This window comes from Camelus ferus, chromosome 2 (genome assembly GCF_009834535.1).
Source record: "Camelus ferus isolate YT-003-E chromosome 2, BCGSAC_Cfer_1.0, whole genome shotgun sequence".
NCBI lineage: Eukaryota > Metazoa > Chordata > Mammalia > Artiodactyla > Camelidae > Camelus > Camelus ferus.
The window spans coordinates 30,428,000-30,447,039 of NC_045697.1; the positions used below are offsets into that span (position 1 = coordinate 30,428,000).

The following is a 19,040-nucleotide window of genomic DNA, read 5'->3' on the forward strand; positions in this document are numbered from 1 at the left end:
CTCTCAGGATTTCAGTGAAGCGGAACCAAAGACATCTTTGAACTATCCAATTCATCCCCATTATCAGTTGTGCCCAATTCCCTCCCTTTCGTCCTTCTCCCCCTTGCTCTGTAGGGGGCCGACCCGTATGGACGTCAATGGGCTCTTCTGCCCTCTGGTTTCCAGTTGCTTTCAGCTAGAGGGGAGCAGCTGAAGGAGGCAGAAGGGAGGAAGAGGTCAGGCACTGATTCTTCTGGCTCCCTCCCTGCAGGCTCTGCAAAGTCTAACCATGTTTCCTTACATGGAGATCACATTTCCCTGCAGGGAGCCCCCTCCACACACAGCCCTCTCTAGTTCCACTGCCACCAACCGCTCACTCACCGCGCCTCTTCGGGTCAATGACAGTGCTGGGTCTGGAGACTACACTCCCTGTTGGAGTTCCGGGCCTCTCTGCTCACACCTTTGTATCAAGTGTTTTTTTTTTTTTTTTAATCAAACTCTTCTCAGATTGACTGTGCTGTTTCCTGACAGTCGAGCTGAAATACCAGGTGTGTATTACTAAGATGGTGTCCATGTGAGGTCTGAACAACAGCCTTAAGGGAGAGATGGAGAAAGGGAGAGAGAAAGAATGATTCCATCAGTACTGGGAGCACACAAACCAAACATGGATAATTCTTTCCCTGAACTGGCATGTACTTTGGCTGAGATGCTCAAATTGAACCGTCATTTTTTTTTTTTTTTTGAACTGTCTTGATATGATAGAGACACTCAGTGGCATTTGCTTTCTCATTTTATGCCTGGTTCAGCATTTTAAATACAGCTTTATTGGGGGAATACGTTGCTCAGTGGAACTTGGGATTTTCTCATAATTCATAATGGTCTTGGTCATTTTTCTCCAAATGGTTACTCAGCCATTGGCTGTGTAGCTTCTGTCCTTGGGACACAGTACATGACGCAGTGCCAGACACATCAGGCTCTCAGTCAATATATTGCATGAATGTATAATCAACTTTAAAGGGATTGTATCATAATATACCTGTTCCTTAATTTACGTAAACTGTGTACTGAGCAGCATTCTAGTGACTATTCTGGACATTTCATGTATGTGGAACCATGCAGTACGTAGTAGCCTTTCTGGTCTGGCTTCTTTCATCTAGCATGAAGTTTTCAAGGTTCATTCATGTTGTAGTACATATCAGTATTTCATTCCTTTTTTGTGGCTGAACAATAATACTCCATTCTGTAGACACAAACCACATTTTGTTTATCCATTCATCAACTGATGGACATTTGGATCGATTACACTTTTTGGCAGCACCAATAAAGCTCTTATTAACATCTGAGTACAAGTTTTTGTGTAGGCATGTTTTCAATTCTCTTGGGTATACACCTATGAGTGGAAGTGATAACTCTATATAATTTTTTAAGGATATGCCAAACTGTTTTTCAAACTGATTGCACCATTTTACATTCATTCTTATCAACAATGTATGAAGGTTTCAACCTCTCCATATCCTAGCTGATAAATTTATCTTTTTCATTTTAGCTATCCTAATGAATTGGTATTTCCCTGTGGTTTAATTTGCATTTCCCTAATGACTAATGATTTTGAGCATCTTTTCATATGCCATTTGTGTATCTTTCTTTGAGAACATATATTCAGATCCCTTGCACACTTTTAATTAGGCTACTTGTTTATTATTGAGTTGTAAGAGATCTATATACACTGGCTACAAGTCTCTTATCAGATATATAATTTGCAAATATTTTCTCCCATTCTATGAGTTATCTTTTTGTTCTTCATGTTGTTCTTGGAAGCACAAAAGGTTTTCATTTTGATGAAATACAATTTATCCTTTTTTGTCGTTGCTCATGTTTTGGGCGTCTTCTTGAAGAAACCATCACCTGATCCAAGATCATGAAGATTTATTCCTATTTTTTCTTCTAAAAGTTTTATAATTTCAGCTCTTACTTGTAGGTCTGTGATCTACTTTGAATTATTTTTGCATATGGTGTAAGGTAGGGGTCCAATTTCATTCTTCTGGTTGTGGATATCCTATTGTCCCAGGGTCATTTGCTAAAAAGTTGATTCTTTCCCCATTGAATTGTCTTGGCATCCTTGTTAAAAATCAATTGACCACAAATGTAAGGATTTTTGTTGGCTGTCTGGGTTCCTTGTATTTCCTTAAGAATTTTAGGATCAGCTTGTCAATTTCTGCAGAGAAGTCACCTGAGATTTAGATAGGAATTGCAATGGAGCTGTAGGTCAATCTGGGGAGTATTGCCATCTTAACAATATCGATTCTCCCACTCCATTATCATGGGATGTCTTCTCATTATTTAGATGTTTTAAACTTTCTTTCAGTTGTATGTTGTAGTTAGCCATGTGTAAGTCTAGCACTTATTTTGCTAAACTTATTCCTAAGCATTTTATTCTTTCTGATGTTTTTGCTGGTGTTGAGATGTACAACTGATTCTGGTATATCAATCCTGTATCCTGCAACCTTGCTGAATTTGTTCCTAATACTTTTTTGACCTGTAGCTTTACCCTGTGGGTTCTGCTGCAAAATATTAAAAAAAAAAAAAAAAAAAAACCCAAGGTACTAATAATCCTCTTTTAATGCTTTAGAACAATAAAATAATTTAAATTTCATTTTAATTGATATCCCAATTCAAACCCAAATTATTTGGACTAAATTATTGCTTTTTTCTTCCAAAATTACTGGTTAGAACATTGCATATTCTAGTGCAAAAATAAAACATCTATTTTTCCTAAAATGAGAAAATGTGTTTTGTCTTAGTTTTTACCTACTCTGATATATGAATGATATTTATTCAATTTCTCTGTTCAATAATGGTTGACAGTAGATTTATTTTATGCAATAAGTAGAAACGCGGAGCAAAAACTATGCTACCTTATTTAGTCATAGCTACTTACTTCGCTTTTGCACTCAGATCACTGTTCAAAAACCACCAATAATCAACATCTGTTCATTGTTAAGTCATGAGTAGCAGCTGTAGGGGTCTTTCTCTCCCTGATAGGATGGAACTATGAGTAGGAAGCATGTGTGTTTGAAGTGTGAATATACAAAATACTGGATGGAAATCTTGGATTATATGTCACCCTTAGATCATCTCTGGTTGTCCCTTTGATTCACTAGATCACATGGATTTTTCTGGGTGGTTTTTGGTCAGTTCCCTGACATAACTGAGTATCTTTTTATTTGGGTACTAAGCATAAAATTTTCTTGGCATTCAGATACAAGAGAAAAGCCTTAGCATTAGGGAGAAAAACAGTTCTGTTAAAAAAAAAACCCCCAAAAAGCGTCTTGAATGAATTACAAAAAGATGCAAAAAGCAAGCTACAACACTTAACAGAGACTTGACATTTATTGTGCAATTTTCTCTCCAACAGAACATGTGGCATTCTAGAGGTATATGAGGTAATAAAATCAATACTCCAATTAGAACACCTGAAATAATTGGCTCTAGTAACAAATGTTTCTTATAATTAAAAATATTGAATGTTTAAAAAACTCTTATAACATTTTAAGTTCCTAAAAGAAATGTGCCTAACACTTAAAAAACAACTTACTCTTCTATATAAATTGTTCACAAAAATCTTGCTATTCTATATTACACTATGCATTTATAGTTTTATTAACATGTCCCTAGCGGGCATTAACTCTACACAATACAATCAAATAGAAATTATTCATAGAGAATCAACAAGACTTCAACAATAAAAATATTAAGATCAATGGATTTGTCACAGTTTCTCCACAAGTTTTTATCATAGAAAATAGAGTAAAGGCAAGTTGGCCCCAGTGTTAGGCTGCTACACAAAGTTCCAGAGAGAAGAGACACACAAAGGCGATGCTTCAATGTGGCAGGGTTGGGCTGGACCAGTGGACTCCTCTCATGGTCTGGCATGCCCTGTTCCCTAGAAACAAAGCCAGGCCCTAAAGGCCGTGGCAAGCTCTTGAACTTAAATGCAGCCAGAGATGTTAAAGCCAAAACTACAGGAAAGAATCAACAGATTACTGTATTTTCCTACAAAATCTTCACAACAGTTCTCACAGTGACATCATGGATTAAACCCTCTCTTCCAAACCATACTCATCAGTTCTAAGGCTACGAATACAACAGACGTGAAAAGTGAATGGGCATTGGCTAACTGATGCCCGGAGCCATTCTAACATCTCTCTGTTCCCGAAGAACATTGCTTCACTGAGCTTAAAGTTATATCCCTGCATTTTTGTACTGCTGGGAACCCGTGAAATAAATGTGAACAAACTGGTATTTTAATTTTCTCGCTACTTTAGTTAAACAACAAATTTGTTCCAAAGTGTTGATGGGGTTTTGAGAACCTTGGCTACAGGGGAAAACTGAACTAGTCATTCTGCTTACTAAACCCAAAGATTTCCTCTTATTAGCCAAGTACCTTGGGCAGTGTCCTTAACAATAAAACGAGGCTAGTAACAGCCCAGAGAGTGGCTGTGAGGACTAAAATGAGAAGATGCATTAAAGTGCTTAGCAAAGTACCTGGCACTCAAGGACTCAGTGAATATAAGCTGCAGCCACTGTTACTGTCAGTGGTTTGGGATGGGCCTAAATAGATTTCCAGGGTGGACAAGGCTCAATGGGCTACTCGTACTGGGGCAATTATTCTGAGAATGAAAAGGCTTTTGAATAAGTCCTCTTAGCAGATGTATTTTCATTGTAATTTGGGGACCTGTGATTCAGTGAAAACCTAGCCCTTATGTTATCAGCTATATAGTTATGAGGAGAATTAATCTGGCTAGTTTCACCATGTAGACTTAGTAATTTAGTGCTTTCAATAGCTGAGCTGACTGAGCAAGCAGGTCATTCGATGAGTGAAGTCCAGTCCTCTCAATGTTTCTTGCAACTGAATGTACCATGGAGGGTTAAAGTGGCTTCTAATGTATAAATTTATCTATTACAGTCGAATTTTACATATTAAGAAGCAAGCATTGGTGGGTTGCTTTTGCACTCCATGTTGTCTGATATCAATTCTTCACCTTCCTCTAAAAAACAACACAAATAGAAGAACCAATGCCACTGGCTGATTACGCAAATAACTTTTTGGATGGCCATCAACTGGGTGACATTTTCCTACACTATTCTGAGTGAAATGGTTATTTTTATCTAGTACTTACACAACTGAAAGAAGCCATCACTATGTTTACAAAAATATGTCATAACGATACATACTGCTGTTTAGACACATTCACACGAGAGTTCTGACTCAAGCATTCTATTTGACATGTTTTGCCAAGCAGTTTTGGCAAGTGTCACTGCATTAAACATACTCCGGCAAGACTTGCACCGTATGTGCAAAATCATTTCTATTACATTCCTAAAAACTGGTATATAGGAGCTGTCAAAAATTACAAGGATCTGTACTATGAAATGCCACAGCACTGAATGAGAAATGTTGTATGTTTAAATCTTTTCTAAAAACGAAGTTATCCAAGAATGAGACTTTTTTAAATGATTGAAATCTAAGAAAAAACGAAGGACATAGTTAGTGGGTATTAGGTTTAGGTTTTAGAGCACATACTGAACGACAGTTGTAACTGAGGGCAACGTATGTTTGCTCTTCTGGAAGTAAGAGTGCATATCTCACCCAAGCTGATGCTCCGTCCATTCTCTGGTAGCAACAGAAGGGAGGGCAAGCCATTAACAGTGGCAGAAAATGTAGAAATCATGGGCCTGTAGATTCCCAAGTTTGTCTTCTTGTCTAGATTTTGGAAAAATGTCTGCTATTACAAGAATAATTTACTGGATTTAGAAAAACCATTCTATTGATATCAGACACATGGAGGAATTGGATCAAATAACCTATTATAGTGATTTTTATCTCCTTACAATCCCAGTGAAGAAATCTTTTAGGTCCATGTGTTCATGGCTGAAGAAGGGCTGAGAAAGCTCCAGAATATAAAATCACGCACTTGCTCTACAGCTGTGAAGCAGCCACATGTGTAACGTAGCCTTCAATTTCCCCACCCAAGAAGGTGACGATTTCCTGCAAATGCTCTAATATCCGCTCCCTTCCTCGGGAAGCCTTATGAAACACAAATGTGACAGTGACCTGAGGAAACGAGGAACACCGAGAGAATGATGCCCAGGTTCAAGGACTGAGTGAAGTATTTTCAAGAAAGTTTTTCTCCATAACATTTAACACTGAGGTTAAACCATGAGATTGTGAATGGTGGACCTTCAAAAGAGACCTTGAGAAATGTGACCTTAGCAACTGCTAGCAGAATATGATCCCCTCCCCAGGTACCTGGTCTACGTCCTCAAAAACAGATCACCCTTAATGGTTATCCTGAGCTCAGTGGAATGGCACTTGGGGTTTAGTTCACTGGGAAAGCAGGCATGCTCTCTGTGATGTGGTTTTCCTTTGGGAAAACTCAGGACAAATCAAGACTCAGTCATTGTGGGTAGGTATGGACCCTCGTGATAGCTGGGATCATGGGCCACACCCAGTCACTGGCAAAAATGCCAGATTTGGTGTGTGGTGGCAGGCCAGCCCTACGACCTCTTCTCTGGCCAACGAGGTGGAGCACAGCCCCATGCTGAGCTGTTTTAGTTCAGTCTTTTACAGCAATGCTAACTAACATGGCTCAAGAAAGATGCTAAAAGCTGCCATGAGTGTTGAAGTGTCTTGTGACGAGAGCAATCTGTCCAACTGTCAAAGATGCAGAAAATCAAACGAAGAAAATATGCAACATCTTCAGCTCTCCAAAGAGATCAGCTGAAAGGCTGACAGAGCAGTGACAGTGTTCAGTTGTCACAGTGGTGAGCTTCTAACCTTGCTACAGAGGTTGTAATGGTCTTAACCAAAAAAATAAGTGAACAATCTTTGCAAGCCCTGACTTAAAAATCAGATGACCATGCAGACAACCACCATGAACTAGGTAATACGCCAGCCCTAAAGCTGAAACACAAATGGCAGTGTGGGACATAGACTAAGGAGAGGAGACAGCAAAACACTGAAGCAGGTGCCATGTCACAGCCCAAGTGGCCGTCAGTGTCTGGGTCAGGCGGTGGGCTCGGCTGAAGGACACAGCAACGACACCAATGGTGTAATGGAACATCTGACTGGGGGCAGGGGATCGTAGGTCCTAGACCCCGGAGAGGCATGAGAACTGGCCGTGCGATGCTGAGTCAGTCATTTTTCTGGGCCTTGCTCACGTGCATATGAGATGGCCAACGTTTCAGAATTTGTGAAGTACTGGCAAACAGCTGATAAATGATTCACCTGAAATGAAGGTGGGAGGAAGACCAGGTGCGCCTCTGGAGCAAAGGTTGTGTGCAACCACATGGCTTGAGAGGCCGGGCCTCCCCACCCCAGCGGCCTTTGCAGGCGATGCTGACAGGAGTGGGGCAAGCACCTGATCTTTGAGCACGCCAACCTGTCCCGCAGCGGAGACTGAGTGTGGACATGCTCTCACCGCCACCCCAGTGAAGACCAGCACACATGCGGCTCCACAACGACACGGAGATGTGAAGATGTGTGGAATTCTCAAACTGGCAGGAAAACGGTAAGAATTGAAAGTTTGTTTTTTTAAGGCAGTGGTCAAATATGGCTGCTACAGAAAAAAAAGACATTGTACTCAGCAGTAAGGCAACTAAAGCGCAATGCAAAGAAAGACAAAGTAAGATGGAAAGACAGATGAGACTATGGTGGTATTTTTCTTCTGGCCAAGATTTCCTGTCACCAAAGAATCTTGTGAGATATTGACTTTCTAGACCTCGAAAACTCCACAGGAAGAATCTTTTCTCCTTGGAGAGTCAAAGACATTTGTTGCACCGCTCCCATAAGCAACATCGCATTTGCCCTATCATCTCTTTTACTTGCAAATTTTAGCTAACTTACCCCAGGACTGAAATAGAATTTCCCCCACATCATTTAACAGACCATGACCATCTCCATAAACAAACTTTTCAACGGGTGAAACTAAATCATAACAAAAGCTAAAGAAGGACCTGTTCCTAGGGTCATGCATGGAGTTGGTGCTAATTATAGACCATAAAGGGTAATTTATTATTTCATTTTGTCAAAAAGTGGCAAAAAAAAACCCCTCTTTATGAATGGACGCTCATAAACTTGAAATGAAGTTGCAACCCATTTTCAAAACCTTTAGTCCTGTTTGTAGATGATATCAGCAGCCTTCAATCAAGGCTGCCCCCCGAGCCCCCTCTGCTGTACAAAGCATGTGGCAATCTTGGTTAGGGCGACAAAGGAAGTCCCCCCTATCCGAACCTGACGTCCTTAGAAATAGATTCGAGCAACTCTAGAGCAAATGTTGATAAGAAATGGTTCCAAAGACATCACTACTGACTTCACAGATGGAGGTCAACAAGTGAAACTGGGTGGGAGCGGTTCAGCACTAACTCAGCCAGAGCCAGCCACTCAGAGGACTGGCAGCGAGGAGGCACGCAACGGTTGGGATGAGACATTTCCATCGGTGACAACGAGAAACAAGATTTATGCAAATTCTGAAGATCAACTCAGCACAAAAAGACCCTCCAATTTCAGAGAAATTACAGACAAGCCCATTGCATAGTTGTCAGAATGGCCTTGAAGCTGTGTGTATACAATTCCAGAACATCTGGTCAATTCGGTGAATACCATCAGTCACACTACTTGTTTGGTCCTCAGCGCACCAAACAACTGACTGAAATTCTCATTGTTCAAACCATCACTTTGGCATTGCGTCAACAAAGCCCGATTTAAGGCTGTGGGAACTGTGGATCTATGAACCTACAAAACCGAGCATTTGAAAACACTTTCGGATCTTTGGATGTTTCTTGACTGACACAGTGAAAACTATTTCTGTTTGTCAACTCCAGAGATCATAGAGTGCCTTTCTGATCAACACGGTAGTTTCTTTTGTAAAACTAACAGAAAAACAGCTGACTTCCAATTAATCACTGTCTAGAGGTGGCCTCTGTTCTCTGATTTTTTAATAGGCTCTGTCAGTGGAGACACAGCACATGATGTCACCTAGCCCATGTCTTCACTGAGAAGTATAAATTCAAGTCTTTGGAAAATAAAGACAACTTATCTGAACTGAAATAAGTGAATGCTTGTTCCTTGTCCCTTAAGATAATGCCGTGTCTCTACCTTCTCCCGTGGGCAGGACGCTAACCCAATGCTCCGTGGAGACCAGCTCTGCTCAGGAGGTAGAGCTTACTTGAAGATTTCAAACAGGTGACCAGGAGCTCACCTAACTTTTTTCATCCTCACTGTCTAACTAATAATCATTTAAAACCAACTGTAGTTTTTTCTTTTTGTAATATAGTATTCTGAAAATCTCTGTGGGCTCCACAGACTTCCCAAACAACCCTAAAATGGATTTCTATTTGGGAACTACGGAAGTTAAGTCAAGAGAGTTAAGGTTTAGGATGTGTAAAGTCTGACAGAATGACATGCTTTGGATTCTAAAGTGATGGTACAGGACATTCACAATTGGAACTCTTGAGAGGACCGGCTGCTAGTGTGGACAGGTTTCTGTCCACTAATCACCAGACCCATCCTGGGAATTTTTATTGAAGACTTCATCCTGGGAAGCCTGGTGATCAATCCCTTCATAAAATGAGCCACCGTTGTGCAGGAAAGTCCCCACTGCCCGCCCCTGCCGGGCGTGACCCACAGCGTCGCTGAACACTTTGTTTATCTGTTCCTCTGAGGGCATCCACCAGTCGGGGTTGGAGGTACAGTGCATCCTAATGAATTCTGTGGGAATATACACAACAGTTAAAAAAAAAAAAAGAGAGAGAGAGAAACACAGCTGGTTTTTGCAGAAGATGATAGGAAGGCTGCTTAAACTTTAACAGAAGCTCTGTAAGAAAAGCTTTATGGGACATCCAATGCAATGCCATGATGATGCCACTCATTACACCCAACCTGCGCCATATACAGTTTCTACTCACGTGCAAACGTAAAACATCACGTGAGAGGGTGATCCTTCTAAGGCAAGTCTGCGATGAAAGGTAAACTTAATTTGCAAGACCTGATATGCACCATGCTTGGTCAAAGTTATAGAGTAGGTTTCAAAACCTTGTTGTTACATGCTTATTTTGTTAGAATGTCAACAATCTCCAGAAGCACAGCAAATATCATTAGCATGGGACTCTTTAACCCACTATTCATTTGTAGATTAAGTGCAATAAAATAAAATCTCAACGAGTAAGAAACTGCCGGGGCTGTAGTTCAGAAGCGGTTTCCACATTCTTAAAATGTTACGATTACAGGCTATATATTTTTTTCTAATTGTAATATCTGCACATGTAGTGACAAATATTTTTTTAAGTGCGATTTCCTCTAAATATTTAATTTGCCTGGAAGCCTGGAAGCATGCCATTAGCATGCCTGGAAGAGTAAAAATATGAAAAGTAGCTAGGACTCCAGTGAAACAAACTTGGCCTCCCTTGGGCTGAGCTCAGATTAACCCTTCCTCTTTTCTCAGGGCACATACGTAATTCCAACATAGCTAATTTAATACGGACATCTCTGAACTCAAATGAGCATTTTGGAAAGAGTTCTAAGTCAAACTGTGTTTTTTTTTGCACAGTTGATTGGAAGTTCAAGGTGACTGCTATTTACAGGTCGTTTCTTCTCCAGCACCGCTCCCTCTACAAGACAATGCTTCTGGTTGTAGGACTGGATTTGTCTAAAATTTCTTTGTGAAATCCCAGCCCTATTTGCTCTTTGAAGCTGATGCTTTCAAGTACTTGGACCAGAAGAACCTCACGACCTGAACTGTGCCCATCTCCGCAGAGCCTGGCTTCGCAGAGAAGCAGGGCATCACCAGGTCTGTCCATGCCCCCTTTAACTTTATGCCTGAGTCCTGGCCCTGGTGGCCCTCCTTGCGGAAAGAACTGTATTTATGCAGCTCCTCACCCTGAAAACTGTCAGAAACCAGGTGGCTTATCCTGGGATGCAGCCTAGGAAACACTGCAGGCTAATTCTCAAACCTTGGTCACGGTCATTATAATGCTGCGCAGAGAGAAAGAAGGTATTCTGGGACCACTAAGGCTCAAATATTTAGTCCTTTCCTGGTGATTTTTCTAGTGTTCACACCTATTCACAACTGTCCTCAAATCATTTCCAGCCAGACTATCAGCTCCAGAAGTCAGGGACCCTGTTTTCTATTCCTCTCTGTCCTTCCTCAAGTCCCTAAGCCTCAAGCATTCAGTAAGTATTCAACAACTGTTTTAGTGGCTTCCCCATCTCTGTCCAGATCCCTCATTCTCACAGGATCACAAAGAAAGGAAAGACTCAAAGTATCAACCAGAGGAAATCAAGGCTAACGGCTGAGGATGCTGCAGCCCTGCCACGTGGAGGGCGTGCTGCTCTGTGACACCCTCACCCCCAATGCTGTGACAGGACTTTCCCTAATATTGGGCCAGACTATTACCAGCCGAAACTAGTGCTCGTTCTGCTATACAGATGTGAAGCGCCCTCCTACCACCCTCATCCTTCTGGGGTTAAACCACCTTGGGGAGCAGGTCAGCCTAGAATTTGATTTAATTCCCTGAAGCACCCTGCCTTCCATCCCTCAAGTGCTCAAGTGTCTGGGGCTTCCTTGGCAATTCTGATCTTGCTCACCACAAGGACATCCACCTTGGGAGTCACCAAGCCTAACCCTTCAGGAAAGGACTCCCACCTAGGTCATAGGAAGGCCCCAGGACTTCAGCCTTGGGAATGGACATAAATGCTCTAACCAACTGTCCCAGCGCTATAACCAGTTCTTGCCTATGCCTCCCGCCATGGGCTGGCTGGGAGCCCCGTGGGGGCAGAGCTGGACGGTACACTCTCTGCTCAGGCAGCCTGGGCTCGGTCGGTATCACAGCGGGCCTGGCAGCGTTCCCAGGGCAGCGACACTGGCCCTTTGGGACGTACGTTAATCTCTCAGTTTCACTGCCTTGCTTGTTAAAATGTAAAATGTTTAACAAGGATTTCTAGAAGGGGGTACCCTGGCGAGGCCCCTTATCCTGATTCCCTTAGGAGCCTCAGGGCAACTTCCTGAGTACATGCTGAGTGTGCTCTCAGGAGAGCCCCCAAGCTCACCACTGCCTCTGGTTCCTTCATCTGCCCCAATAATAATGGGAATAAAGGAAATTACAGCCAATCTGCTAAGACAGACTCTGGAAATCTTCATCAGTCACTCAGAGTAAGTGGAATTTTCAGACTGGCCAACAGGGGGTGCGCCAGCACACCTGTGCCACGTTAATACTGGTGTGTTCATCCTAAGTGGTTTCCTCAAGTGTGGGCCACCTGCATCAATCACCTGGGGTGGTCGTGACACACAGCAGCAACGCATGTCTCCCCCACCCTCACCCCATACCCGCTGAATCAGAAGTTCAGGGTGGGTCCGGGAATCTCCGCCTCTAACAAATACTACACGTGCGTCCTAGGCAGGCTACAGATCGCTGTGGGCATCCTGAGGGCTACAGGAGTGTCCTTTCTGATGACTAAGGCCTCATCAGTGATAATGACTTTTACTGTGACTTCTTTGCCAGGAAACAGTTTGATCCCTGTCCAGAGCAAATCATTAAGTCTTCCCAACAAAAAAAATCACTACTGAACTATACAGGTTAACACCTGAGCTATGTGATATGGATTTTTCAGGTGTGAATGGCACTATAATGCTTCTACTTGTCTAAGTCTGTGTTCATCTTCACCCACTGGTTAAGTGTCCAGATTCTCCCTCCCCGCCCTCTACCCGGCCCAGCCAGAGTGTGGATTAGCTACCAAGCAATCAGCTGTCAGTACTGATGAAATGACACTATCTAAGAATTTTTTAATACAGAAACTTAAAAACCTAATAAAGTCTGGCTGGGCAAGAAATACTTTAGGCAGGCCTAAGGAAAATTAATCCTAAATAAATTTAAGGAGTTGGGGCAAGCATTCCTGGGAAGGTAGCTAGACTGGGGGAGGGCATCATAGGCTACAAATGAAAATGGGGTAATTTTTTAAATTCCTCGTCTTCTTTTCCTCTGTGCTTTCCCCAGTGCTCCAGTTTTGCCAGAGGTGGCCTTCTCTGGCAGCAAATAAAACCTGAATTTAAAGCGTGAAACATGAGGTGCTATGCAGTGCTTATGAGCCACTGAGTGAGAACACCAAGGCCAAAGCAAACGAATTTCTAAAGAGCTTCTCGATACCAAGGAGATGGGCTACATGAAGCCTATAAGGTCTCAGCAGAAAAAAACCAAAATACAGGAAAGGCTGAACACTTGCACGGGGGAGCCACAGCCAATGCGGTGAAATGAGATCACAGATGGCGACACTGAGCGGAAGGATGCAGTACCTCGGAGGCATGTTACTTTAACTGGATCCAGAGGGCGTCTTTCAGGACCTGTCTCTGCTGACTGCACTGACCTTTTCCTTTTCCCAAGGCCGCATGAGTACTTAAGCTCATCGGTTGTGAAAACAAATCTGATGAGGTATCGAAGGAGCCGCCTCCCGTCTTTCTTTGATGAATTTACAGCCTCGTCCCACTGTTTGCTCGTTATGTAGACAGGATAGTTGTTCAACAGCTGCTTGCTTCCCTGGAAAAGCGAAATATTTTCTCATTACTTACTTAGCCGGCCAGCCAGAAGCCCAGGCGATCTCCATTTCAAAGGCAAACACGCTTTTTAACCAAGTGGCTATGCTGACAATGAACCAGGTATTGAAGAGCACGAGTAATTGCTCACTCTCAGAACAGGCACTTTTCAAATTACATTTGCATTTTCTATAACAAGAGCCAATGAGGTATAATGAACACCTTTGAAACAGGAGCTATTTATAACTTGCATTTTAACAGGTAGGTTAAAATGTGTCAAGATCCAATGACAGGGAACACTATTTAAATCTAACCTGTAACTTTCCCTTTCAATCTATTAAAATATGCAAAAATGACTTTGAAGAGTGTGATCAAACAGGTCTCTTCATACTTTGGCTGGCGGTTAAGTACTTCTAGAAATGATGCTGGTGGTCTATTTCCATAAGTCATTACTTTATTTAAATGCACCTAATACCTGATAGCCACTGCATTTCAGTGGGAACAACAATAAAAAGGGGGAATTTCAGAAACAGAAAAAAATAATCACTAATAATAATGCAAAACAAGTTTCCTCAAATTATAGCTTCTGCAAATGCCACTATGTCAACTCAAAATTTTTCTTACTTTTCACCTTCATAATTTATGTCTGCTATAAAATTCCCAGGCTAAATGGCTGCAGTGGGACTAATTACAGGAATTTCTGTAACATTTACAAGCCATGTTTAGTCAACTGCACCTACACAACCATTACTTTAGTTCCAGTTGTCCATAAAATTCTATACTCCAGGACAAATTAATTAACCTGTGATCTCAGTTTTAATGTACTCCTTCCCCAGTAATTAAGGTGTACAAAATAAAGAAGGGAAACTCATTCAGTTTTACAACTCTGTAAATTTACTATAGGTTGTAAATTTGGCACTGTTTGGGTCTGGTAGGTTTTTATTTAAAAAGTGCTCTATTCAGTTAAGCCTTGAGAAGGGCAAGCGGTATAGGAGCCGATAGGAAAGACAGAGGCAACAGGTACGGCTGTAAGACCGTCACCGGATTACACCCATGGAAACTCATCCTCGCCGCATCCACACTCATTTGAAGCAGCAGGAGTGTGACTTAGTCTCCTTTTCAAGGCAAGAGGCTGAGGGACATGGTCTGTGGTTTGAATTTAGAGTCAGCCTGGGTTTGAACTGAATCTTGGTTCTGGGTCTTCTTAGTTGAGTTTCTTGAGCAAGTTACTTCAACTTGTTGGATCAAAGCTTCCCCAACTATAATACGGGAAGAACTAAATTATCACAGGTTTAAAATATGAGTATTTGGGAGCATAAACCAAACCCTGGCTCTGTGTACTGTGTGTACTATGATCAAAAGATGGGCAGGAGCCCAAAGGTTCCAAAGGGCCCCTCAGACCAGGTGTTTCAGGGGAGAGATGGAAGGATGACTGGAGTGTGTGGCAGTGCAGATGGAGAATCGAGGGTAAAGATGTAAAACCAAGGAGGTCAGGCAGCCAATCCAGTTAGACAGGGTGTGGGGACTGGGGAGTCAGGATGACTCCCAGGAGAAAGAGGGGTGTCCTTCACAAAGATAAGGAACAGAGGGCTATGGCTGGAGGGAGGAGGAGGCAGAGAGCAAGGAAGAACAGCGCCCGACACACGGGAGGTGCGGTGAACACTTGTCAGATGATGCAGTAAACACTCCCGAGCCGGCATGAAGCAGACACTCCGCACTGTGACTACAAGGAGTTCTTACTTTTTTTTTTAACTGCTGTGACACTGGGACATTTGAAGAGCTCCTACCGAATACGAATTGGCAAAGCTAAAGGACTTTCAGGAGAGCAAGACAAGGGACTTCTAAAAAGGGCCACTGAGGACGGAGGCCTTCCACCACCCTTAATGTGAAATCATCCTCTTGGTCATGGTCCCTGTAAGTACACTTGTCAGCTTTAGAAAAGAAGACTGGGTGGCTAGTTTTCAAACCTTATTTAATGCTGCACACTTTTTAAAAACAGCTTTCCCTCAGGGATTCTTGTGGCTGTTTGGCCAAGGAAGTTAAATCCTCTCCCCAGGTCTAACAGGTCAAAAGGCAGAGCTGGGAACCCTGTTCTCGAATTCAGAGTTCACCCCTAAAACCAGAGTTGAGTCTATTTCAAGATGGGAGGTACTTGAGATGAGGGAGCTGGCAATCCAGGGAGGGTGCCTTCTCCGATCTTTAAACAGTCCCTCCTATAGAAGGGCACAACAGCTCTTCCAAAATGTACAAATACCATTTGGAGGTCATTTTCTCAAAAAAAAAAAAAAAGAAAAAGTAAGAAAGAAGGTAATTTATTGCCCCAAACATCTCAGATGGCTCTGTGTCATGAATGAGGTTTATCACACAGTTTTAGCACAGCTAAAAGAACTCGAATGTGATAAATAATACTAAAGAGAGGATGCTCGTTTGCCTGAATGAAAAAAAAATAGTAGAGTAATAAAAATGATGATGGGTAAGGGAAGTTTAAAGAGTCCTGTCTGGAAGAAATGTCGGTATTGCTCCTATTTTATGTTTTTATAGAATTCTGATTGCATAGTCCCTTCAATTAGCCACCAAAAGGTTACTAACTCTGACCTATTATCAAGTCATTTAGAAAAAAAATCAACGTGAACAGCACTTACTTAATGTCTTCATAGAGTCATAATCAGAAGGAAGATCCAAGTGTGCATTAACTTTTAAGTAACTTCTGAATTAGTCTCATGAACAAAGTGCTCTGAGAGCAATCATGGAGAACTTCTTGGAGGAAGTGGGCTTTTTAGATGTACTTTTTGTATAACAGAAATGTCAAGTTAAGAAATGGGGACCCTATCCTAGGGAGTGATCAAGGGATTTTTAAGTATGCGTCATTTGTTTTGGATCTGCGTTTCAGAAAAACAACTTTTCAATGTGCAGGACAGAGAAGAAAGAATGTACTGCACCAGTCCAGGTGGGATGTGATGAGAGGGAACTAGAGTCGAGACTATTCAATGTGGCTGTGAAGTGAGTGGATGTCAGGAAGGAGGAAGAGGAAGAGTCCGTGACACCTGGGGAGTTTCCTCCCGGGCTGGTGTTGCATTTAGGGAAGAGGAACTAGGAGTAAGGATGGGTATTTTCAGAGGCGAAAGCGCTGAGTTCGAGGTGCATGGGCACTCCACTTCTGGTCAGGCAGCTGGACACGAACTTATCTAGAGGTGAGCCTTGGGGACTGGGGTCTAGATCTCGATCTGGGACTTGTTAACCCACACACAGGTGACGTTCAGAGAACACACCTGACTGGAGAAGGCAGCAGAGAGAAGATGGATGGTGCAACTCCAGAGAACAGTGGATGGAACACTTCTTAAAGCACAGTAAGAAAAGCACGAGGAACCAGAAGAGAGTCCTGACACTAAGGCCCAGAGAAAGAGCACTTGGAGGAGGGGCAAGGCACTGGGCATGCCGAGGGCTGGAAGACAAGCCTCTGGACTGGATAGCTGGGAAGCGGCTGGGGCTGGGGCGGCTTGCAGAGCATTCTGCTAATTAGTGGAGGTGGAGCCAGGGCCGAATTACAGGAGGTGGAAGAGTAAATGAACACTGAGAGAGTGGAGAAATGAATATGGACCAGTCTTTCAAGTGTTTAATCACCGAAAAGAAGGAGGTCACCATTCAGCAAGTGCCTTCAATGACAGGCACAGGGGATGCCAATCGGGATGAGACCTGGGCCTAACTTTTCAGGGGCGAATGTGTCGTGGTGCAGAACGAAGGTGCCAAGAGAGGGTGCTCTGGGTGATGGAAGGAAAAAGAAAAGACAATCACTGAGGGAGGGAGGGAGAATCAAAGGAGCACTGACTTTCAGGGTGGGAAGACTAGGGTGTGTCTGACACCCAGGGGAACGACCCAACATCGGGGAAGAAATCAGCGCACAAGACAAGGAATAACTGATGGGCACAAAGTCCTAGCAGCGGGGGGGCGGTGCTGGGTGAAAGAACAGGTGTGGACTGGTGGCCCTGGCAGAACTCAGCGGGCTGAGTTCAGCTTGGTATCTCTTACCTCTTTGCTGACTCAAGACAGGGAGGGTAGTGGGACTAGGGAGAGGCTGGGGGCTGGGAGCAAGGAGCAGACCTCTGAAGCAGCTCCTCAAAGTGATGGGGAGGGTTTCAACCTGCACTAGACCGATCTCCTTTGGTCCTCTGGTCTCCTTCATGTACAGAGAACTGGAGCACAGAGTGTTCTTGTACTTCCTCAGGAGAGGCATGCAGTCAGGGCGGGAACAACAGTGTGCAGTCGGATCTACTAAATGGTAGGCCTGAGGATGGAATTTTAAGATGATTTTAAATAGATACAGGGACTGTCAATGGACATGTGACCACACGATGAGAGAGGGGCAGCATCCTATTGTTACCAGCACGAAGAACTCACCCTGCCAAGAGAAGAAGAAAACTTGACTGCATAAACAGAGCATGACCTGCTGTTATCAACTCAAGGCACTAATTACCCCAGAAGGGACAGTGCAATTGCCTCTTCCACTGGATTTAGGTTCTAAACTCCAAAAGATGAAAACAACATATCCTTGAAACCGAGCCTCAAAAATCCTGTAAAAATGGACCATGTTTTCACAGATACATCATCACTATCAAAACAGGTCACTTCTCCTGCACACTGGAAGACACTGAGGTCTGGAGGAAGAAAATGCCCATGTTGGGGGCCCCACTGTCTGGAAAACACCCATCTGAACACTGGTGAATCTTACTCTGTGTGGGAGATGCCCAGGGTGAGGGGCATTCCGGAACAAGCACTGGCTTTGCCGGACGGAACGACAGGTTGGTTCTCCCATTTCAGGCCCCTCTGTGCCGAAAGAATGGTGGGAGACCTGCTCACACTATTTGAACTATTTCTTTTTCTCCCCCTTACAGCACAGAGTTGAATCTTCATGGTGTAGGATCTTTCTCTACAGAATATATATATACTCACCCAGTAACCTCAGGGTTAACCATGTGTTTTGCTAGCCAGTATGTTCTGGTATATACATGGGTTAACTATCAAGACGCTTCATCTTAAGGAAATTCCAAATGGAATAACATTTACGTTTTCAATGGAGACCTACCTCGGTCGGCTGGTCAGCTGGCTGTGGGATCATGAGCTGGTTGTGGTGCTGCAGGACCATCTTCAGGTAATCTAGAACTGTCTGGCAGGGCACTGCGCAGAAGAAATTGCAATGGTTATTACGCGTTACCTGTCCTGTGCTGAGAAAGTAAAAAGCCTTAAGGTTTAAAAAGATTTTTGATGTAAACTTCTAAAAAAAAAAAAAAGAAAAGATTTATTTTCTAAAGGAAATAGAATCTTCTTTCATTTGACACCCGTAGTTATTTTGGTTTGTAAATATGGAACAGATGCTAGGATTTGGGGAGACTTTTTAGGCTCAGCACAATTCATTGAAAACTTTCAAGTTAAACGTACTCTAAGAAGAATTTGGGTCAATAATAATGATATCACACTGAACAA

General features: G+C 42.9%; 1 protein-coding gene across 2 annotated transcripts in view; it reads right to left on the minus strand.

Annotated features, from left to right (window-relative positions):
- Nucleotides 1–3,350: 3,350 nt before the first annotated feature.
- Nucleotides 3,351–19,040, minus strand: part of BEND4 (BEN domain containing 4) — a 33,878-nt gene continuing 18,188 nt past the window's right edge. The window contains exons 3-5 of one of the 2 annotated variants that reach the window (XM_032496784.1): nucleotides 18,643–18,734; nucleotides 13,326–13,566; nucleotides 3,351–9,748 (exon numbers count right to left, since the gene is read on the minus strand). In XM_032496784.1, the coding sequence (XP_032352675.1) occupies nucleotides 9,531–9,748; nucleotides 13,326–13,566; nucleotides 18,643–18,734 (551 nt within the window). In that variant the 3' untranslated portion in view covers nucleotides 3,351–9,530. The remainder of the gene's footprint in view (nucleotides 9,749–13,325; nucleotides 13,567–18,642; nucleotides 18,735–19,040) is intronic. The other variant, XM_032496792.1, reaches the window with a different exon arrangement.